General features: G+C 45.9%; 1 protein-coding gene across 3 annotated transcripts; it reads left to right on the top strand.

The window, feature by feature from the left end:
- On the top strand, positions 1–20,820 carry NSFL1C (NSFL1 cofactor). Of its 3 annotated transcripts, none has more exons than XM_025263738.2 (10): positions 1–192; positions 2,715–2,812; positions 9,076–9,150; positions 11,022–11,054; positions 11,626–11,791; positions 12,398–12,490; positions 13,767–13,876; positions 14,242–14,379; positions 18,953–19,117; positions 20,397–20,820. In XM_025263738.2, exons 1-10 carry the CDS (start codon positions 88–90, stop codon positions 20,557–20,559), a joined length of 1,146 nt encoding a protein of 381 aa, XP_025119523.1. In that variant the 5' UTR covers positions 1–87; the 3' UTR covers positions 20,560–20,820. The 3 variants fall into 3 exon arrangements, with proteins under 3 accessions (XP_025119523.1, XP_006049049.1, XP_006049050.1); XM_006048987.3 differs by having other exon boundaries at positions 3–192; positions 11,049–11,054; XM_006048988.3 differs by lacking the exon at positions 11,022–11,054 and having other exon boundaries at positions 3–192.
- The last annotated feature ends 2,667 nt before the right edge of the window (positions 20,821–23,487 follow it).

The following is a 23,487-nucleotide window of genomic DNA, read 5'->3' as shown; positions in this document are numbered from 1 at the left end:
CCTGGTCAACCGGAGGACGGAACGCCGCGGCGGGGCTGAGGCTGTGCAGTGATACCCGGGGCAGTTTGGGCGGCGCACCGGGCGAAGATGGCGGCGGAGCGGCAGGACGCTCTGAGGGAGTTCGTGGCGGTGACGGGCGCCGAGGAGGATCGGGCCCGCTTCTTCCTGGAGTCGGCCGGCTGGGACCTGCAGGTAGCGCCGGGAGGGGGGCCGCGTCGGGCAGGCAGGGTACTATGGGGAGCAGACACCTGGTGCCTCAAGCCCTCGGCGGCCGAAGCGCACAGTCATCCCGCCGGGCTGCGGCCCGACCCAGGCCTCAGGGTCCTGGGGCCGCTTGCCACGCGTCGCCAGCTCGTCCTGGGCGAGGGGAAACGCAGGCCAGCCCAGGCCTGGACTGACCTGGTCTATCGGGCCTCGTTTTTCCTTTTTGGCTGGCTCTCGGGTAGGCGAGCCTTTGGGCACAGCCGCAGCCCGCGTGGAGACGGGGACCCTGGGGGCGTGGCTGCCGCGCCAAGTCTCGGCTGCGGCCCCGGCCGGACTGACCAGCTCCCGGGTGGAGCGGGGCGACGGGGGGCACGAGGTGCTCGTTCATTTCCATTTCCGCAGCCTCCGTCACACGCCCCCTCGTACCTAAATGCTGGGAGAAACTGGGTTGTGGCACAAAGTTGGATCCTATTCATCTTTATTGGGTAACTTCTCTGTGAAATGGGAGTCTTCTTGGAGCTTATCGTGTAATTCACTGGCAGGTATTAGACATACATAAAATACTAGAAGAGATTAAGATAAAGTACACCAGGCAGGGATTTTGGTAAACTGTTGAATCCTCTGTGTCTAGAACAACACCTGACACGTAAATAAGCACTCAGTGATTAATTGTAGAAAGAATTGCATACATGTTTTTGGCCAACCTACATCTTTGATGGATGACGATGATTAATATTTATTAAGTGCCTACCATGAGCTTTATGTATCTTAAGTTATTTAAGCATTGCACTTTGAAGCTGAAGTTTAGGAAGTTAAGTAATTTGCTGAAGGCCTCACTAGCTACCAGGTGGAAGAAATGGCATTAGAACTCAGTTCTGTCTGATACCAGAACCCAAGCTCTATTAAGCTCTGCCACCACGTGCCCTGGGACTTTACATACATGATTTGGTTTATCCTCGCCACATTGTGAAGTGAAGAAAACTTCTTCATTTGAGGAAATTGATGAATTGGAAGCTCAGAAGGCAAGTGATAGGCCCAAGGTCACACACCCAGAGGTTAGGATGTGAACTGGGTCTGTTGACTTCACTATTCACATGCTTCACGAAGGCATAAAGTTAGGTAAAGCATCACAACTGTATAGACATATGGTGTAAAGCCCCTGTGCTGGGTGAAAATGCAAAGTGCGGCTTCTACTTGAAAGACCTAGAAGCTCCCAGTGTTACAGTTGGCAGGTCATCGGTCTCGGTCTCCTCATGCTGTTAGTGCGGAAGCACGCTCACGTATGTGACGTGACTTGCCCACGACTTGGACATAGACCCCCCCTTGATGCCATTCAGTGCATGTCCCGTAGCACAGTGCCTCCTGGCTGGCTTGCTAAAGTGTGTCCTGTAAAGGCACGCTGCTTCCCACAGGCTGGTTGTGTCCCACAGCAGCTCCCTGTCTCTGCAGTGTGGTGACCTTGAGGACAGGTGCCTTGTCTTGTCATCTCTGTAGACCTCATAGCGCTCTTACTTAATTGTGCAGAGTAAGTGTCGGTCGATCAGTCCTGTCTGACTCTGCGATCCCATGAACTGTAGCCGATAGCCCACCAGGCTCCTCAGTCCATGAGTTTCTCCAGGCAAGAATACTGGCGTGGATAGCCATTCCCTTCTCCAAGGGATCTTCCCTAACCAGGGATTGAACCTGGGTCTCCTGCAATGCAGGCAGATTCTTTATTGTCTGATCCACCAGGGAAGCAGTGATTAGTAAATACCTATGCATTGACTTCATGCAAGAAACATCCAATCACAAATGGCTAAAAGAGGTCCATATTCCTTCTGTATGTATAGAGCTAAGACATGATTGTGCATAAATGTTAATGGATGCTCTCATCCATTTTGCAGGTTGGTGAGATGAGTGTCCCCATTGCACAGACTAGGAAACAGCCTCAGAGAAAAAGTAAGAGTAGTCATCTGTAGTGACCTCGCAGTTTCCAACTCCTGGCTGTCACCTGAGAGCTGAGAGCAAGAGCCTGAGCAGACTGCCTGGGATCAACCCTGGCTCCACTCTTTACCAACTGTGTAACCTCAGACAGTTTTCTTCTTACCACTTCTCTGTCAGCTATAAAATGAGATGATGATAGCACTAACTCCATAGGGTTCTTTAAGGATTAAATAAGTTAGCACAGATAGAGTTGCACTCAGATCAACATGGCACATAAATGAGTGTTCAATAAATGTACACTGCTTTTACTAGATCACATTTCCTCATAAAATGACATTGAGGAGTGTCTCCATCCCAGCTTTTCTTTTTGCCTTCTTTTTCCTTTAGTAGTTGGAATTTGTTTCAGGTGATATGAAAACAAATAGTTGGGCCACTAATCTTTTGGTCTTATTTTCTATGGCTCACCATATACAGACTGCCTTATAAGCATGGGCCATATTTTTGTGTCTTTGCTCCTTTATGTTCAAAGGGAACATGTTAGATGAAGGCCTGTTTAAGGATCCCATGTTACTGCCTGTCTGTTTCAGATTGCCCTAGCAAGCTTTTATGAGGATGGAGGGGACGAAGACATTGTGACCATTTCGCAGGCAACCCCCAGTTCAGTATCCAGAGGCACAGCCCCCAGGTAAGGGCCAACTTCAGTTATTGCTACATTGGTGTGCTTCCAGCAGTGGTGGACTGTTTCCTGACTTGACAGAAGGTTCAGGCCTGGCAACCTGGACCAGTGGGTTTGAGGGAGAAAGACTGACTGGTGGGCAGTAGTTTCTTGCAAGACTTATTCCTTTTGTGTGGAGATGTGGGATTCTTAACTGAGTGTGCTTTATGATCCAGTCCTGAAGGAAACCACAGAACCAACTATTTAAATGTTTGGGGAGGGGGTCTCTTATTTATGAAATGTGAGGAGTGGCTTCTCCATTTCTGAAAGTTTTTAAGTTGAAACTGAAGTGCTTCCTTTCAGGGAGGCTGTAGACATAAAAGATTAGGCCAGATGACTTTAAAAAGGCTCTTTAAATATTTTAGGATGCCTATTACCCTATTTAAAAGACTTAGACAAACTAAACCTGTTAACCCGCTCTTTCCCAGATTGATTAGGGAGACCTTGTCTTATTTTGTGAAACAGTGTTAACCTTTGCGATCTCATTTGCATCCCCTGTCCTGGCTGTACTGACTCCAAGATTCTTAGAGCAGATCACTACTGTGATCTGCAGATTGCAATAATTATTGCAGGACTTCATGAGACAAGCAGGGCCTCTTCCTTTAAAGGTGTGGAACCACATCTCCCTTCTCTGCTGAAGCCTTTTCTACTCTGGTGTATGTCCTCAATTAGTTTGAGTTTGCATTCAACTCCAGAACACACATATAGGGTTTCTTTGCTGGTGTGAAGTGATAAATTGTGTTTCTCTCTGAGGACATCTGAGATTTAAATTATATTTCCCCTCTTTCAAGAAGGAACACTAATCCTAGCTGTCACTGTTTCCTTAACTTCTTCTCTATTTCCAGAGGAGAGAGGTAATAGGCAGGACATCTTTCAGTTCTTCATAGATGCTAACCTGTGAGGTATCAATGATGACACATCAGGATATTACTCCCTGGGACCTGGTTGGTAGGGTAAGGGCTCTTCTGCACTACTCATAGAGACAGCTAATTTCCTGCAGTGTCTTTCACAGGCACACCAGATTACTGTTGGGTGTTGGCACAGAAATAGAGAGGAGGAGAAATTGAAACCTAGCTTGTGATGTCAGTCACATGTTCATACCTGTCTTCTCTGGTAGACCCAAAGTCCAATCCAGACAGTGGTTTATTAGAGCCTGGGCTTGGAGCCTAACTGCCCACCTTCATATTAGAGCCTAGGGTAGAAGCCTGACCGCCCACCTTCATACTAGAGCCTAGGCTAGGAGCCTGACTGCCCACCTTCAGGTTAAAGCCTAGGCTAGGAGCCTGATCACCCACCTTCATGTTGGAGCCTAGGCTAGGAGCCTGACCACCCACCTTCTTGTTAGAACCTGGGCTTGGAGCCTGACCTCCCACCTTCATACTAGAGCCTAGGCTAGAAGCCTGACCGCCCACCTTTATGTTAGAGCCTAGGCTGGGAACCTGATCACCCACCTTCATGTTAGAGCCTAGGCTAGAAGCCTGACTGCCCACCTTCAAATCCCAGCTCTGTCACTTGAGAGCTTTGTGACCTTGAGCAGGTTACTCAACATCGCCAGTCCCTCAGTTTCATTACTTGTCAAATGGGAAGGATAGTAGTGCCTACCACATGGGCAAATAAATGAGTTAATACAACATGGAACATGTTAACTGCTATTACTGTCATTTTCGTATTACCATTATTAGCATCCATTCTCATCTTCCCCATTCTTTTATTTGTTCCCTGTCTCATTCCACAAGTTCATATGTTAAGAAGAGTTAAAGAACCAAGGAAATAGAGTTTATCATTAAGACCAAGAGAAGTAAAAGACTTGCACACACATGCAGTTCTAAAGGTCTTACTTGGCTTTGGTTAAGCCTCAGACTTGGTACTGGGCTTAGGTGAAACCAAGGAAAAGGGAGAGGGAACGCACCATGTGTTACATCATGGTCCTTGTGCAGATGGTAAATGCTAACTGCATTCTCAGGAGAAGGCAGGCATGTGTTAGCACCCACGAGGAACTCTGTGTGGGGCCTGCCTTTCCCCTGTTTGACCTGACCATTGCAGGACACTTAGCCTGCTGCTGAACTCTCCCCGCCCCCGACCGTCATCTTCTCATACTCTTTCACGTTGTCACTACCTCTGTGCACAGCACTCAATTAGTAAGCTCCTAATGTGGAGGCTAACCCCCTAGGAGGGATCTATGGAATGGATGTCAGAAGGTCCGTAAATTACCTGAAGTTGTATGTAATAACTTGTATATATGTTGAACCTTTTCAGGCAAAAATATTCGTAGCTTTTTACTAGATACTCAGAGGGCTGTGGGACATAAAAAGGTTAACCATAGGTACAGGAGAAAGTCTGAACTCCTCAATAATAACAGCTATCATTTATTGAGTGCTTATCAGCTGCCAGGCACTAGGTTTAATGCTTTACTACAACCCTGTGAGGTGGCTACTGTTATTTTTCCCATTTCACAGATGAAAACACTGAAGCTGGGCTTCTTCCCAAGATCACACAGCTAGTCAGACAAAGATTTAAAGGCAGATCTGTTTCTGCTTCCAGCACTCAGCTCTCAGCCAGAATGATGTACTGCCTCTCCCTGTGGACATTCAGCATCCTCAGGAGTTTGCAGTGAACCTGCCATCCTCATCTTAGCCCCCTTTTCCTCCTTTCTTAAATCTTTATTTCAACCAAAGTGATTTGTTTGGTGTCTCAGTTCTGCCTTAGTTCTTGGTTCTTCTGCTTTTGTTGGAGCCACTCATCTGACTCGACATGCCTAGTCTCTTGCTTCCTTTCCACCTGTGCAAATCCTTGTGTCCTTCCATGTGTAGCTCCCTCCCCACCTTCTCTACTAAGTATGTAATCCCCAAACCCAGAGGCAGCACAAACTCCATTCACAACCCACATCTGCATACTATTCAGTGACATCTCTCCTATGTTGTCTTGAATTCTTCTGATGATTACCAGAATGTTTTCTCCCTGAGTAAATTGTAAGTTCCTAGAGGTGGAAGGGCTAGTATTTCAGAAGCACCCACCATCTGTCTGGCCCTGCCAGATACTCTTTCATACATTATCTTCTTACACCTCAGTATCCACTGTGGAAGTAGGTAGGGTGCTCACCATTTCACAGGTCTGGATGCTGAGCCTTAGTCTGAGTAACACATTTGCCCTTACGGCAAATTCAAACCCAAACTCGTCTAAATCCAAAACTGCTGCTTCTGCTAACTACCTTCCTGTCCAGTATCTCCCACCCCTGTACCTAGCACAGGGTTGAGTAAGAGGGATGCTGTTATTTCTTCCTTTTTTTTTCTTCTTTCATTCAACAAAACTGTACTTTCTTAAAATGTTAGGGGCCACCGTTGTCTGATTCTCTAAAACTATATTGTCTAATATGGTAGTCTCTAGCCTCAGGTAACTGTTTAAATTAATTAAAATTAAATAAAACAAACATTCAGCTATTCATGCTCAGTTACTGAATTTTAAATGCTCAATAGCCCCATGTGACTAGTGGCTTCCATATTGGACAGTACAGATACAGCATTTCTGTCACGGCAGAAAATGTCGTCTGACAGAGCACCTTTGTGCCACTTCAGGGTGCCTGGGAGATAGAGTTCTGATCCTGAAAAGTTGAAATTTCTGAGACATTTTGCCAGTTTGTGGAAGATACAAGACCCAGTATTCTTAAATTGGTGATGTCCCTAGGACATCTGTACTGTTAAGGTAACTCTGAGAACATTACTCCAGAACAGTGGTCCTCAGACTTGAGCATGTATCAGAATTACTTGGAGGACTCCTAAAACCAGATTACTAGATACTCCTTTTAGGGTTTCTGATTGAGGAGGTCTAGGGTAAGGGTGAAGGATTGCATCTGTCTGAATTTCGAGGGTAAATGCTGATACTCCTAGTTCAAGGACCAACAGTTTGATACCTTCTGCTCAAGAGTAGTACTTGAAAAGTGCTACACTGTCTGTCAGCACCCCAGCTGTTCACAGTAAGCCCACGAGGTTGGTGCTGGTTGTTTCCATTTTCACATGAGAAAATGAAGACTTAGAGAATTTCAGTAGCATGCCCAAGATCCCAGGGTTGGAAGCTAAGTTGGGATCGAGAACTTTTGGGGAAAGAGAACTATAGCCAGAGCAAGTGGTTTGCTCAAGCTGGTGGTGGTGGTGGTGGTGTTCAGTCACCAAGTTGTGTCAACTCTTTGTGACCCCATGGACTGCAGCACACCCCTGTCCCTCACCATCTCCCACAGTTTGCCCAAGTTCATGTACCTTGAATCAATGATGCCATCCAACCATCTCATCCTCTGTCACCCTCTTCTCCTTCTACCTTCAGTCTTACCCAGCATCAGGGTCTTTTTCCTGTACACATGTGTATTTGAAGGTGTTTAACAATGGAGAGAGAGAGAATTTTTTTTTCCCATAGATGATAAGCTGAGCATCTGTAGAAAAATCCATTGGGAAGAGTCATGAGTGGAATTAGCTTTCCTAGGTGGTTCAGTGATAAAGAATCCGCTTGCCAATGCAGAAGATGTGAGTTCGATCCCTCGATCAGGAAGATGCCCTGGAGAAGGAAATGGCAACCCACTCCAGTATCCTTTTCTGGGAAATCCCATGGACAGAGGAGCCTGGCGGGCTACAGTCCAGGGGGTCACAAAAGAGTTGGACACAACTTGGTGACCAAACAGCAGGCCTTTAAGGCACTAGTACAGATCTTACTCACTTGCCTCCTTTTAGACCATGTTGTGTACAGCGTGAAGGAATGCCCAGGAGGTTGCTCTCAGCTCACTCAGGCAGGAGTGTATTTGCTACACCATTTGCTGGTTGTCCTCTTATGTCTAGTTGGTAGAGCCTCAGAGGGTATTCTGTCCTCTGATTGTCTCCCTGAAATAAATCTTTCTTCAAGACTGAATGGGAGTAAACAACTCCTTCTTAGCCTCACTAAATCGCTATTACCCGCTTCCCCTCGTATTAAAGAGAAACAACTTTTTTCCCCATAAGAGATACAGAAAATGTTTTTATAAATTCTGTGTCTCATGGTCCTTGAAAAACTAAGATTGTTCCTTGAGGACAAATCTAAACTAGGAAAAAAGTGGCAGTGTAAGACAACATCAGAGGAGGGAGTTAACCTTTCTCATAACGTGTTTAGTGGGCCCTCTCCACCGCACCCTGTACTTGACTAACCTACAGCGGAAGCAGACAGGGGCCTCTTCACGCACATATTTGTTTCATTTCTGTTCCTTGATTTGTCCTTTAATGTGTTGCTGTCACTGGTTTCTGTGTGTGCCTGTACTGCTTTCCTATAATGCCCTGCTGGTCCCCTTTCCCCACCATCACCACCATCCATTATCCAGTTGACTGATGGTCCTCTCGTTCATCGGCACTAGGTCCAAATGCCGCATTTCTCTGGGAAGCTTTTCTTGATACTTCCCCCACCCCCACCTAGAACAAAAGACTCTGCTCTCACGTCCCATGTGCTTTCCTTTGTCACAGCCCCTATTGCACAGTATTTAATGGATGGTTTCCAGGCCAGAGTGCCACTAACCTGTAAGCAACTAAAGGGTAAGAACTGTGCCTGATAATTTCACAGACCTAGCATCCAGTTCAGTGCCTGACACACAGGCATCCTCCCAATATTTAAAAATTATATGATGAAAATCACTATCCGGTAGTGTGTTTTTAAAGTAGTACAGTCCCTATCGGGTTCCCTCCTCTCCCCTGCTGCTGCTGCTAAGTCACTTCAGTCGTGTCTGACTCTCTGCGACCCCAGAGATGGCAGCCTACCAGGCTCTTCTGTCCCTGGGATTCTCCAGGCAAGAACACTGGAGTGGGTTGCCATTTCCTTCTCCAATGCATGAGAGTGAAAAGTGAAAGTGAAGTCGCTCAGTCGTGTCCGACTCTTTGTGATCCCATGGACTGCAGCCCACCAGGCTCCTCCGTCCATGGATTTTCCAAGCAAGAGTACTGGAGTGGGGTGCCATTGCCTTCTCCATCCTCTCCCCTAGGAGAGCTTAAATTGGATTCTACTTTACTTCTTGATACACTTCCTATTTATTCTTAGTCCTGGGTGACCTTGAATAAATATCACATTGTTTAGCATATAAACATAAGAGAGAGAACCCTCTCTACCTAGATCCTCTTCCTGCCCCACCAAAAAACCTAAACCTCAGTGTCCTCAACTTTTAGCAGTTGATGATGGAGTTTACCTTTTTTTAACTCCCCATGAGATCAATTTGCTCCTTTCTGTGTCTCCAGCGATAATAGGGTGACATCCTTCAGAGACCTCATTCATGACCAAGATGAGGACGAGGAGGAAGAGGAGGGTCAGAGGTGAGTCTTTGTTGGGGACACAGTCCACATGAAATTCTGTGATAATTACCTAGAAGGGCCTAGAAGGATAAACGTGCTCCGTTATCATTAACCATTAGTACTGTGAGCTAGTCACACACATACTAGGAACAGTTTTCCAGTCCCTGTAGCTTAGAAGTGATCCTGGTCTTCTTACCTTTTTTTTTTCATTTGGGGTTTGTTTTTTTTGTTGTTGTTTTTAATTTTTTAAATAATATGTATTTATTGAAGAATATTAGGGAAAAGGAAATAAATCTATAAGGAAAAAAGCCATTCATAGTATTATAACCCAGAGGTAGCCAGGTATCAATACTTTTGGTGTATTTCCTTCCAGTTTTTTCTTAATTGAAAAAGCAGTATGTTACATAATCAACAGGAAAATGGGCTTACAAATGTATATTCCCCTGTTATACAGACACAGTACTGTTTTTTGTTGGCTTGCTTTTAACCTTTAGGAATGTTATAATAAAACTGGTGTCCATTGTGGAAAATATAGCATAATGAAGAAAATATAACACTCACCCACCCTTTGGTCACTACAGTTAATATTTTGGCATATTTCTACTAAGTCTTGGTTCTGTGTATAAAGGTAGCTTGTTGATACCGTATTTTACATGATAAAGATTAGATAAGTTTGTTTCTTGCTTTTGTAGAATCAATGCTACATCTTGATATATAATGCTACATATTTCTCTGTGTCATTAAAATTTTTGATAAGTGTTTTCACTGACTATAATAATAATCCATCATATGGAATGTTTGATGTTTAGATCATTTTCAGTTTTTTACCACTGTAGATATCAATGCTGTGAACATCTCTGTGTATTAATCTTTGACTACACTTCAGGTTATATTAAATAGTTTCTAGAAATGAAAATACCAGGTCAAGGCCATGAATATTTTTAAGGCATTTGATCATATGTTCCTAGTTCATAAGCCAGGGCTTTGAGATCCCATAATAAGGACCTTACAGAACTTTACCTGGAATGAACAAGGCTGAACTGGCTGCAGCCTCATTTTACAGGTTTTGGTTCTCCATGGAATCTGCCTGGGTCTGTCAAACATTCCTGAGGAACATTGTGTAATAACCATTATGGAAATGCAGTTACCTCATTGTGGTCAGTCTTTGGAAAGTGAGCTCAGAAATTACATATGTTCTATTCTTTGTTTTCATCCATGTAGTGACTTTTGCCCTACCTCAGCATTCTATTTAAATATACTCAAAGTTTAGGAATAAATGTTAATTTCAGTGTTTCAATGCCCCTTGAAAGACAGTGTCATCAAGTAAGTGAATGCCCAACTCCTAAATAACCTCTCCCTAGTTCTCCTGTCTGGTCACGTCCTCCAGGCAGTGACCTTTATTTCACATCTGGAATTACCTCTTTGATCCCTCAGCATTTCAGACCTAATGACACTGTTCCTCTTGTTCATGCCAAGGCCTAGGGTTTTGCCTCCATTCCCTGGATAATGTCAAGACATGGAAGGCTGAGGCTAATTTTTATAGGTTCTCAGTTCTCCCCACTGAGATGTGCTGTTGACTTAGCTGTGAATAGGAGTGAGAAGGAAGCAGCCAGCTAAGGCTGCATGACTGTAGATTTTCAAACCCAGGTTAAAAAACTAAAGTGCTAACTTAATCTCAAGCTTTGCTTGGCCCCTTACAAAGCAGATGTGGGTATCTTGGGGCTTATATTTGAGCTTCACTGACCACCTCCAGTACCCACTCTCATCATCCTCCTGGTGTATGTCACAAGAATTGCAAGGCGAAGTAAAGCTTGGGTGAGCTCTCGGTGCGGTATCAAACCACCTTACATGTGTGCGTTACTCTGTGCTTGTTCTTTTGCATACATCTGCTGATTTGAACCTCACGGCCCTGACTTAAGGAACAGGTAGGTAGGACATGTGGTTCTTCCCTTCCATTTCAAAGAAGGAAAGTGAGGTATAGCTCAGTGCACTGGCTTGCCCAGATCACTCAGTGACAGAGCCACCAATGGAACCTTATTGCTTGTACTAACCATGCCACTGCCACCATTAATCCGGGGCTGCTAGTGGTAGCTGCTTCTCACTGTGAACATAGTGATCATCTCCTGGAACAGTGTTGGCGTTTAATTCCCAGAGCTAACGTGCTGTCATGCATGCCTGGAATGCCCTTTTCTGGTTTCTTTACCTGATAAACTCATCATCCTCAAGGTTTAGCCCAGAAAACACCCTTCCAGGAACCCTTGACTGTTCTCCCTGATTCTGTATTCCCAGAGACCCCTTCCTTACCTTTTCTGTGGCTCACACTGCAGTATGCCTGCCTGCCTCTTTATATGTGTCTCCCACTAGACAGTAAGTTCCATAAAAATGAGCATTGGTGCCCTTTGCCTCATTGTGCCCAGCTCCTAGCCCAAAGCCTGGCACATGCTCTGTTTATATTTTCTAAGCGTATTTGGTGTTAGATGTGTATTTTCTGTGCAGGTTTTATGCTGGGGGCTCAGAGAGAAGTGGACAGCAGATTGTTGGCCCTCCCAGGAAGAGAAGTCCCAACGAGCTGGTGGACGATCTCTTTAAAGGTGCCAAGGAGCATGGAGCTGTAGCTGTGGAACGAGTGACCAAGAGCCCTGGAGAGACCAGTAAACCAAGAGTAAGCATAGGGGCTTGATGTCTATGTCCATAGGACTGAGGTTCCAGAGCAGGGGGAAGGAAGCCTTTATCACCCAATAGTGACTGAATTGTTTTTGTTTTTCATTTGCTCACTTCCTCTTGTGCAGAAGAGCAGTGCAGTTTCTCTTACCTTTTAACATAAAATCAAGATTTGGGGTAAAATTTTCAAACCTGTGGTCTAAATCAGGTTCTGCCAGTTGTTTTGTTTGGCCTGATCAACTTGATTCAATGTCTTGCCTTATTTTTTTTTTAATTTTAATTAAATCAGTAGCCATCTGTTTTACATAAAATCTGAATTTCTGCCTTCTTTGTGAAAATCAAAAAAGTATCTGGTGTTACCCTGCACCGAGATTCCAGCATGGTCGTGATTAACTAGATCTTAGTAGCAGCCATTCCCTTTAGCCAAGCAGCACTCTGTCCGGTCACACCTTTCCAGTTTTTACCCCAATCCTGACCTGGTAGCTCTGAGTTTGCTACTCAGAGAAGGCATACTTCATAGTTAATAATCTTGAAATAACATTTTGTCTGAATAACCTGATCACTGTTGACCCAACTCCTTAGGTGTTTGTGGACTTGTCTTTTATAGCCATTTGCAGGCGGTGGCTACCGCCTTGGAGCGGCACCAGAGGAAGAGTCTGCCTACGTGGCAGGAGAAAGGAGGCGGCATTCTGGCCAAGATGTGAGTGTGCATCCATCTTCTGTAGGGAAGCTCGTGGACTGTTTAATTACTTTGGGGGAGAAGTTAATCCTATGAGTCAGCAGCCTCTGAGAGGGAAGAGGCAGTACATTTGCTGTGTCATCCATGAATGAAAAGGCTTACCTGAGAAGCACAGACAGCTCTCATCTGGCTGGACGGTGGCAGGGGGAGCTGGATAAGTTGGGGTGGGCAGAGTGGATGGACAAATAAAGGAGTTTTCTGGGCGTTCCATGAGTCTCAGACAGAGGGATAGTGATTCCAGGGTTCTCTGATGGTGTGGACAAGGCTAAAGAACTTGGTCTTTAGATCGCCCCCCCAATTCTTGCCTGGAGAATCCCAGAGACAGAGGAGGTAGGAGGCCGTCTATGGGGTCGCACAGTCGGACATGACCAAAGCGACTTAGCAGCAATAGCAGCAGCAGGGAGGCTTGAAACATACTTTTAAAACTTTTTCCTATTGTTATTCAGTCCTTTTTCCCCTGTGCATAGGGGGTCCCCCCTTCTCTACTAAGTGTAATAATGCTATGAGTCAATTTTGAAGTTTATGCCATAAACATTTTTTATCTTACTGATTTACAATGTTGTGTTAATTTCTTCTGAACAGCAAAGTGACTCGGCTGTATATATTCTTTTTCAGTGCCATAAATGTTTTCATATGACCTTGTGAACATTAGTCTCCATAATGTTTTTGTTTTTAATCATTTTGGGTTTTTTTCAAAACAAAGTCAAGCAAGAAGGAAATAAAAATTCTATCTGCCTGAGGCAGCAGCTGCTAATATGTTGTTCTTTAGCCCTCTAGACCCTTTCCTGTGGATGTGTACAGGGAGTTAACAAATTTTGTAGATATCATTTTTAATGACTGCAAAATAGTCCATGTAAAATTTGCCATGCTAATGTAGTTGAGCACGAGCTGTGTGCCAAGCACGCTGGCAACCCTACAGATAGGGAAGCTGCAGCGTCAATCAATTGAGTCATGTGCTCAGTGCCACTTAGTGAATGGCAAGATCAGACGCAGATCCTGGTCTGCTTAAATCAAAGCCTATTCTCTTAACTTGTGCCATATCACCTTATTTTAGGTTAATACTTATTTCATTGGTTGTTGATTGTTCTCCTTATGCATGAGTATATATGTTTGTCTGTCTGTGTGTTTTAGTAATGACACAGTAAAATAGTAAAAAACTCGCTAATTTGCAGGTTCACACTGGTGTGCTTGCCAGGTTCCTGACAATGTATGGGCTGCTTACCTCCTGTTGTCATAGGTTCATGTAGTGTTGAAGCTCTGGAAGACTGGATTCAGCCTGGACAATGGTGAACTCAGAAGCTACCAAGACCCATCCAATGCCCAGTTTCTGGAGTCTATTCGCAGAGGGTGAGCAGAAAAACCCTTTTTCAGGTTCCATGTCAGTGAGTGAGATGGCAGATGGGAAAGAAGAAACCAATTCAAATGTTTATTATTTAAGAAATTTAAAATTTTAAGCAGATTTAACATAGTTGAGAAACAGATTCACAGATCTGCTTCCAAAACCCTGTGTATCTGCTTTTCCACTTTGGGCCTAGGTCAGAGCCAAGTCACCAGATATGACTCTAGGCAGGCATGAGAGAAGGGGGAGGCAGCAGTGAGCTCCCCATGGAGGCCCATCAGTTGGAGATGGGAAGTTTCTCCTCCTTTTGTACCCGTCAGTGTCATTCCCATCCTGCTCTGTGTGGGCCCCAGCACTGCCTTTTCTCCCACAGAGAGGTGCCAGCAGAGCTGCGGAGGTTAGCGCACGGTGGGCAGGTGAACTTGGACATGGAGGACCATCGGGATGAGGACTTCGTGAAGCCCAAGGGAGCCTTCAAAGCCTTCACTGGCGAGGGTCAGAAACTGGGCAGGTAAGGAGCAGCACGGGTGGGGTGGAACTGTGTGGGTCTCTCCTTTGGGGCCCAGCAGACCCTGTGCACAGCTCACTTGATGCAGCTCTTTACTGTTTATTACAAAGTACTTCAGATTTTATCTTTATGGGAGGAAAAGTATGAGAACATAGGCTTTGGCGTTAACTAAGTCTAAATCTCTTCTTCGCTTTCTAGCCATATGACTTTGGACTGTACAGCCTCAGTTTTCTCAGCTTAAAGTGGGGCTAGTAAGAGCCCTTATCTCCTTGACTACTGTGGGGAGGAACACGTAGAGCACTGTCCTACAATGAGCAGTGAAGGTAACACGTTGCTGCTTGGACTTGGTCATCTAGGGTGCTCAGGGCAGAGAGCACCTCCTCGATGGCTCTAAGGCTGAAGCAGACACATGTATTCAGGTCAGTCAGAGGGGTTGAGGAATCCAGCCAGCCTGCAGCAGCATCGTTCAGGATCCAGGGAAGCTCAAGGACGTTGTTGCCCGTGTGCAGGCTGCTGCTCCAGTGTTAGGGGCGTCTTATTTTTACCTCTCTGGTAAACACTGCCTGACACTTAACTTTGTCATTCCCTGTGACTGTTTTGCCTTGTGTCTTCTGCCACTATCTCTGTCTTGCATTCAAACCCCTCATATTAACAGGATCTGATTGGTTGATAGTTCCTGTTAACTGTGATCAGCAGAGTTCTCACACCAGATCCTTGACGAACCCACAGATAGGCAGCCTTTTCTCAGGGACCCACTCAGCTTTGGCTGTGCACGGGGTCACTTGGTCAGTATTCTTCTGAGGGATCTGTGCACACAAGAGGCTTTCAGCGTGGTGAAACATGGTACAGTCCTTACTTCACAGAGGGAAAGCTGAGGCTCTTGGACTCTAAGGATTACCCTTAGGTGCTCCCTGCAGTGCCACCAGGACTAGAACCTGGTCTTCTGATTGGCACTCCTTCCCACACTTCTGCACAGCATGACCCTACTTCTGACCTAGCTCTGGCAGCTTTTGAGCTCGGTGCTACCCTTGCTCACCTCACCAGCATGTTCAGGAATCAGAGTGTGGTCTGTGCTCTTTACGATTCTGACTGGCCCTCTCCTCGAATCCCCTGCCTCCCTGCTGGCCATTTGTGCCTCGTCAGGAGCAAGGGTCATAGCTCTGTTAGAGATAATAGACTGCGATTTACCAGGACCAAAATACTGAAGTCACCCTGCTCTCATCGTTTCATCTCCCACATTGAGCCCAGTGGGTTAGTCTGGGACAGCTGTTCTCAGAGTGATCCATCTATGACTTCCTTGTCAATTGTGGTAAGCTTTGTGGAGCACCACTTAATTTTTTTTCCCATATATTATTGAAAATAAAGTGTGTTTATCTTTTAAAATAGGAAATACAGATAAAGAGTAAAAGCTATTCTTAAACCTAACAGCTAGATATATCCAGTTAGTATCTGAGGGTGTGTGTGTAAAAACAAATGTTCTATGCCCTACTGTTTTGCCTAGTCAATGTAGTCTGGCTATCGTTCCAGATCAGTAAATGCATTTCTACAATATTTTTTTTAATGCTAACATAATTTTCTATCCTCCGTATGTGCTATAACTAGTGCCTGCTATTAAGTATTTACGTGATTATCAGTATTATGAACATTGCAGTGGTTATCTAATTAAAGCTTGATATACCCCTGATGTTGTCCTGGAAGTAGTACAACAAGTAGCTCAGAAAGTCTTCACGCTGCCCTCAGAACATGGCAGCCTTCTTTCACCCGCCAGTAGTTTTAAGGAAGGACTCAGAACACCTTGCAGTTTGGGTTTGTCTGGCTTCATATTAACCAAAAATGCTTCTGCTTTTGCAATGTCTTTATTGTGTGTACAGGACAGTACGTCTCAAAAAATTAAGATATTTTAAGGAGACTTAGGATGAAGTGAAGTGTTAGTCGCTCAGTCGTGTCTGACTCTTTGTGACCCCATAGACTGTAGCCTGCTAGGCTCCTCTCCATGGGATTTCCCAGGCAAGAATACTGGAGTGGGTAGCCACCCCCTTCTCCAGAGGATCTTCCTGATCCAGGGAGGGAACCCTCGTCTCCTTCATTGCAGGTGGTTTCTTTACTATCTTAAGTCACCAGGGAAGCCCTCTGTTTTAGGATGAGACTACGTTATTAGTGCAGATGATGAATCAACAGAGCTTGATAATCAGACATGATGCTTGTCAGCTAAATAAATGTTCATTGCCAGTTCCACTTTGATTTTCTAGCTTTAGTTTTTCCAATAAATTTTACTGTGCTTTCCATCATTGTCTTGTTAAATAAAATGATTAGGAAGCCAACTGTTTTAAGAAATTTTTCTCAAGTTTCCCTCAAAAATTGATCAATCCTTGTTTTTTCTCCAATTACCTAGAAAAATAAAGTGAATGAATAGATTTTTCTCAGTTCAGAAATTAAAAAAAAATTCTTTCAGTTGCATGAAAGAATGTAGGTTTTGTTTTAGATTTTGCATTTGTTTGTTTGGATGGGAACTAATCTGAAGATTTGAGAAGCCTGCATTTGATTTCGAGTAGCAAACACCACAAGCGCACTTGGGATGGGGTGAGGGCGTCACTGCTGCTGGGATGAGCTCCGCTGCTCCCCATGCTTGCTGCAGTGCTCGTGCAGCATGGTGGCAGCAGAGCACCTTAGTGCCCAGTTTATTCCTCTACAAAGCAAATGAGCAGTCATGTGATTCAGCTTCTCTCTCATTCAGGCCTTTCTGGCAGCCAGCAGCTTCAGTGAGTACCTGTCGTACTTGGAACTGTTATAAACAGTTGAGGGCCAGGCTACCTAGAATCTAATTAGAGAGTTGACCTAATGCTGTTAAAACTAATGAACAGAACAGAGTAGATCTTAAGCATTTACAGGTGCAACATTTAACTTTCTGTGATAGGTGTAATTTATCTGTGTGTCTCATCTTTTGAGTCCCACACGTTGTGAGGTCAATACATAGAAGAAGTTTTTCTCATAGCCAATAACTGTGGCCAGTGTTCTCTTCTGATCTCCACTCTGTAATTCTCTAAACCCGTATTTTTGATGTTCACAGAAAGTAAGTTCAGTTTTTAGTTCTTGCTGACTGTGTGCTCTGGGGCAACATTTCTTGGACTGTTCCATGAAATGATCTTCAGGAGGTTAACATGAAAGAAGAACATGGTGGTCAAATAAGTTTGCCTTCACTTCACAACCTCTCAAAGTGTTAGTCTTTCAGTCGTGTCTGACTCTTTGTGATCCCATGAACTGTTAGCCTGCCAGGCTCCTCTGCCCATGGAATTCTCCAGGCAAGAATACTGGAGTGAGTTGCATTTCCCTTCTCCAGGGGATCTTCTTGAACCAGAGATCGAACCCGGGTCTCCTGCATTGCAGACAGTTTCTTTATGACCTCTCAAGACCTTTAATATGTTAGTGGCCTCTGACGCTGTTGGTATAATATGTGACATTTCCAGAACCTTCTGTAGATAACTCAAGGGACTCAGGTCCCAGAGAACACACTTAGGAAAGCACTTTCAGTTGGATTTGCTAAGAAGACCCTTTTTAGGTTGTAAAGATCAGAGGAAGAAGTGAGGTGGAGGAACTGATCTAATTAGAGGCTTTAGGGGAAGGCAGGGGGATTCTCATCTAATGGCCTCTATTCCCTGCAAAGGTCTAGGCCAGGACATCTGCTAAGAGAAAAAAGAGAGAACGCCTCCACACGGTTGTGGAGAATTGGGAATTTGTGTGCATTTTGTGTTTGTCCACCTCCCTGAATGTAACGCCCCTTTAATTCTCACAATAGTCCTTGTTAAAGAATCTCGTTACTACTCTTGTTGAAACTCAAAGAGCTTAAATATCTAGCCCAACATCACTATAGCTAGTTGGTGAATTCAAACCCTGGTCCATCTCATTCCAAGATCTGAGCTTTCCACACTGCAGCAGGCACCATGTCCTGTTCATATTATATACTTAATCCCTGTGGTGCAGGCACTTGGTTGGCTTTCCAGAAATCTGAACTGTCTCCTAATAGTTGGCCAGTGAGTACGAGATACCCCATGAGTGAGGCTGCTCTAGGGCAGGCAGGCCTGAAAATTCCATCAGAGGATAAGAATCTGGACTTGTCCTTTACATCCCAACAGTCACCTGCCAGGCTGTGTGACACCCACCTCAGTTGGAGACTTGGAGTACCCCCTTCCCATTCTGTCCTTAGCCTCTCACTGGGGCTAAAACTCATCCTGGTCTGTTGGGTCCTCCAGCGTCAGGTCCCAGTCTCTTCCAGCCTAGGCTTTCTTGCATACTGCTTTCTTCCCTTCAAGCTCTGTTCAATTGTGGACATCAGGGAAGAAGGGGGTTGGTAACTTGCCTAACTCCAGGAGTGAGGGAGCTGGCAGTAACTTGGGGGTTGAGGTGAATTCTGCTGGACCTCTAATTTCCATCAGAGCAGGGATTCTGTCTGGTCACTCCTTATGTCAGTAGCAGCAAACAGCACCAGACATAGCAAATGCTCAGTAAAATCCTTGACAGGATTCTACTCCTGCTGGGGCTTTGTTTCTGTTCATGTCCTGATGCGATCCTCTCTCCTCAGCACTGCCCCCCAGATATTGAATACCAGCTCTCCAGCACAGCAGGCAGAAAATGAAGCCAAAGCCAGCTCTTCCATCTCAATCGATGAGTCACAGCCTACCACAAACATCCAAATACGGCTTGCTGACGGTGGGAGGCTGGTGCAGAAGTTTAACCACAGCCACAGGTACCTTGCATTATGGGCCCTGGCTTATTCTAAGAGGGTCCCAGAAACTCCCACAGATACGTGAGTAGAGGGAGCAGTTCTTCCCCCTAAACACCAGCAGACTCTCCAGGCTCTCTGCAGAGGAGGCAGTGGGGTAGGAAGCTGTGCACGTCTGAAGTCTTTGGTTTGGTCCCCCCTCTTCCATTAAGTGTAGCCAGTGACTGCTCCCTCTCCCTCGTGTGGGTCACAGATTCCTCAGATGGATTTGTTCCAAACTATTTGTTCATAGGAAGTTTGATGCAAAAGCCCAAGAGTAGAACAGATGAAATCTGAACTGCTGTGGTTGATGGAGTGGGGAGGGGACGAAATGCGGCATCCCACTTACTCATCCCACTCATCCCACTCCTCTACCTCCCGACCCCCAGGAGGCCTCTGACAACCTCTAGGCTATGAAAGTCTCTGAAATCCGGACTTGGAGAATTCTAGAATACCTGTTCTATCTCAGCTTATCTGGGCCAGATTGAAACAAACTGCCTCTGCAACTTAAAGATGGGGAAGCCGAGGCACAGAGTGATGAAGGGATTAGCAGGGGAGGACTCTTGCCAGTAAAGATATTTGGCAAAACAACTCTCTTTTTCCCTAGAATAGCAGTGTCTAAATTTCATCAGTCATAGGCCATATAAATCAGAACCCATGTGGGGCCCAGGGAATGGCTTGCCTTGAGTGTTAACAGGCTTCACATGAGGTTAGTGTGGAGCAAGTGTAATGAGGATTATAGAAGAGGAATCAGGCAGAGAAGCCCCTGGGAAGAGGGACCAGATGTGGGCAGAGAGCACAGCACGGTGAAGAACTGAAGGGGGGAGGTAGGAGAGCAGGGGAAGGAGGCTGGTGTGTAAATAGGCAGGACTTGGGACTACAGTCAGGAGGTTGGTGTTTATAGCAAGGAAAGAAAGTTTAAAAGAAACTTTAGTCGCTCAGTCGTGTCCGATTCTTTGTGACCCCATGGACTGGGGTCTACCAGTCCATGGTAGACTGTAGCCTACCAGGCTCCTCTGTCCACGGCATTTTCCAGGCAAGAGTACTAGAGTGGGATAACAAGTAAGACGGGAGCAATTCTGAAAGATTTTAAGAGTGACATGAGCTCTTGTGTTTCCAAATGGCATTTTGGCCACTCTGGAGGATGGGGCAGAGGAAGGGACCTGGGGAGGTGATGTTGCCTCCCTCTAGCCTGGGGCCGGGAGGGTGAAAGTGGGTAGCAGGCAGCAGAGAACACCGCTCACCCGCCTCCCCACTCCACCAGGATCAGCGACATCCGACTCTTCATCGTAGATGCCCGGCCGGCCATGGCTGCCACCAGCTTTGTCCTCATGACTACCTTCCCGAACAAAGAGCTGGCTGACGAGAACCAGACGCTGAAGGAAGCCAACCTGCTCAATGCCGTCATCGTGCAGCGGTTAACATAACTGCCAGACCCGGCCTGCAGCCTCATCTCCCTCCCGTGTCTCCCATGGCCAGCTGCCCTGTGGGGACCACCCTTCCACCCACTCCTGCACACCCTGCATCCAGTGCCACGTCTCCTCCGTAGCTCTGGGTTCTTAGATCTCAGTTGGACATTTGTTTTCTCCTTAGTTGCATTTCCTGGGTTTTTGTGATGATCAATGGACTTTAAAGAAAAAAATAAAAACAACCAAAAAAAAAAAAAAAAAATGGAAGGAATATCACCAGCATGTTGTACAGAACGTTTCCCACTGAGGCAGGCTTTGATTACCGTGAAATTGTATTTGTCTAGGGTGTGTGGAGGAGCCTTCCTTCCATCCTCTCTGTGTAAAAATTGCATGTGGCACACAACACCCACCCACTAAGTGTGACCCCCGCCACCCCTATGTAGGGAAGAAAGGGGGGAGACTTAAGAGAAAAAGGCTTTGTAGCACTCATTACATAAGAACAAATTTCTTGCCTGGATAAAACCGGCAGCAACAAGAGTGCCCTGAAGCATGAGATCAGATTCAGAGGCACACCGCTCCTTTTACTCAAACCCTGGGAGGTGTATACTCCCCAGGCCTTGGCCAGTTGAGATTCTGACTACGTCTGCTTTGGCCCTTTCCTCCCTCATCATCTGGGCTGCTGTGTCATTGCTGTATTTCATGGAGAGATCTGTCCCTCAGAGGTAGGGGAATCTTTTTACTGGGAAACAGCTTGTGCCAGTTCAGTGAGTTCAGAGTCAGGGTGTCTTGGCCTGAAAGAGAAACAATCAGCATATCACCGAGCTCCTGTTAATGTGTGGCAAATCACATGTTGAAGAGGTGGGTTCCCTATGCTTCAAGCTCCTTGTGCTGGCATTTGTAGGAGGCTCTTGCTGACTAAAGTTAGAGTGTAAAAAGATGGCTTTGGTGTGCAGGCCCGAGTTCTGACTTGCACCAACTTAGGCAGTAGTCCCAGCCAGGCCAAGACCCTCCCCACATGAAGTGTGAGTCTGGGAGAGGAGGACCACTGGGGTCTTGGATGGAAGCCTTTCCACCCCCTGCTAAGTGAACTCCAGAATCAACACTGACTCAGAATCGCCTGGTTTCAAATCATAATGTGGCTCAGTCTGTTTCTAAGCAGTCATCACCAGTCACTTTCTCTTTTCTGCTTCACCCACTGCAGTGAGCCAAGAGCTATCACTGCTGGTCCTCAGAGTCGGGGGAGGCCCTGGGTTCCCAATCCAGACCTATCCTGAGAAAGGGAGTTGGTACTTCTGATCCCAGAGAGGCAGTTGGGGCAGGGCTGCAGGGTGTCCTCCTGCAGGTGGAGAGAAAGGAAACCAAATGCTGGTCTGGAGAAACTGGAAATTATTGTCGCCTTGACCATTAAAAACCAATATGAGGACAGTGGAGTTTTTGTACTCCAATGGGTTGCTCTGAAGTGTAATGACAGCAACCATAGTATACTTCAGTGCTGCACAAGAATCCCATTGTACAGTGCCAAAACCTAAAGCCCAGGCCACACGGCTGTAAGTGGTAAGGCCTGTCTGTCCGCAAGGCCTCTGCTCAAACACCGTGCCCCATACACATATACTCCAGCCCTATGTACATACACTCAACCCTCCCCTCTTCAGGGTTTCAGCGTATGTTAATTAGCACATGCCAGAACAGAGCATGAAAACACATAACCTGCATCGCTAGAAGAGTCTACAAAGGCCCCTGGGTTCCCCTCCAGCCCAGGAATTGAGTGAGGCAGCTGACTTAACTGTTGGCAGCCACCACAGTGCAGACCAGCCAGGTGTCTGGCCCTAGGTCAAAGGGACTGCCAACCACACAGCCAGGGGTCACACTAGTCCAGTTAAGGCCAGTAAGGAGTTTTCAGCCCTAGTTGTTTGTTCCGGTGGCCCAGATGAAAAGGTTAATCCACCTAATAGACTTTCATAGGGAGATAATCAACAGCCACTAGTTCTGGGCTTCTGAAGTCAGGGCAGTTGTTCTCAATTGAGGCATTTTGGATCATCCCCCAAATTGGCTGTTGAGTGGGGTATCCTCCTGGCATTAAATAGGTCTGTGCATGCTAAGTCCCTTCAGTTGTGTCTGACTCTTTGTGACCTTGTGGACTATAGTCCGCCAGGTTCTGGGATTCTCCAGACAAGAACACTGGGGTGAGTTACCATGCCCTCCTCCAGGGGATCTTACGGACCCAGGGATCGAAACTGCATCTCTTACATCTCCTGAATTGGCAGGTGGGTTCTTTACCACTAGCACCACCTGCAAAGCCCTAATTAGGTCTGGCCAAGGACATATTGCAACATATAGGATATGTCCTAATAGAAGGATATCCAAAGTTCATCACTAAGTGAAAAATGCAAGTTGTCATGATGATGCCCTAATGAGTGCATATTAAATTCATCTCTACTGTGGGACATGTGTGTTGTTCCTGTTTGATTTTATGAACTACACTATGCTAAACAACCCTGCAAAGTACAGTGTGGGGTACATCTGGTTGCTTCCTCAGGAGATGGCTTTGGGTGGCATTGAGAAGGTGCCCTTCTGAGCTGCAGGGCCCCTTCCCATGCCTGCCCACAGTATAAAATGTGCCCATCATTGGAAGGACTGGGGCTGAAGCTGAAGCTCCAATACTTCAGCCTGATGCAAAGAACCGACTCATTAGAAAAAACCCTGATGCTGGGAAAGATTGAGGGCAAGAAGAGAAGGGGATGACAGAGGATGAGATGGTTTGATGGCATCACTGACTCAATGGACATGAGTTTGAGCAAACTCCGGGAGATCGTGAAGGACAGGGTCGTGAAGAACAGGGAGGCCTGGTGTGCTGCAGTTCATGGGGTCACAGACTCAGACATGACTTAACGACTGAACAACAACAAATCCCAGCCAGGAGCCCTTTAAAGTTGACTTTGAGTTCAT

The sequence above is a fragment of the Bubalus bubalis genome, chromosome 14, assembly GCF_019923935.1.
Source record: "Bubalus bubalis isolate 160015118507 breed Murrah chromosome 14, NDDB_SH_1, whole genome shotgun sequence".
Taxonomy (NCBI): Eukaryota; Metazoa; Chordata; class Mammalia; order Artiodactyla; family Bovidae; genus Bubalus; species Bubalus bubalis.
This window is presented reverse-complemented; position numbering and strand designations above follow the sequence as displayed.

Coding starts and splice junctions, on each gene's coding strand:
- NSFL1C (XM_025263738.2), top strand. CDS start 88: ATGGCGGCGGAGCGGCAGGACGCTCTGAGGGAGTTCGTGGCGGTGACG. Junction 9,151..11,021: donor GAGGAAGAGGAGGGTCAGAG/GTGAGTCTTTGT, acceptor ATACATCTGCTG/ATTTGAACCTCACGGCCCTG. Junction 14,380..18,952: donor GAGGGTCAGAAACTGGGCAG/GTAAGGAGCAGC, acceptor CTCTCTCCTCAG/CACTGCCCCCCAGATATTGA.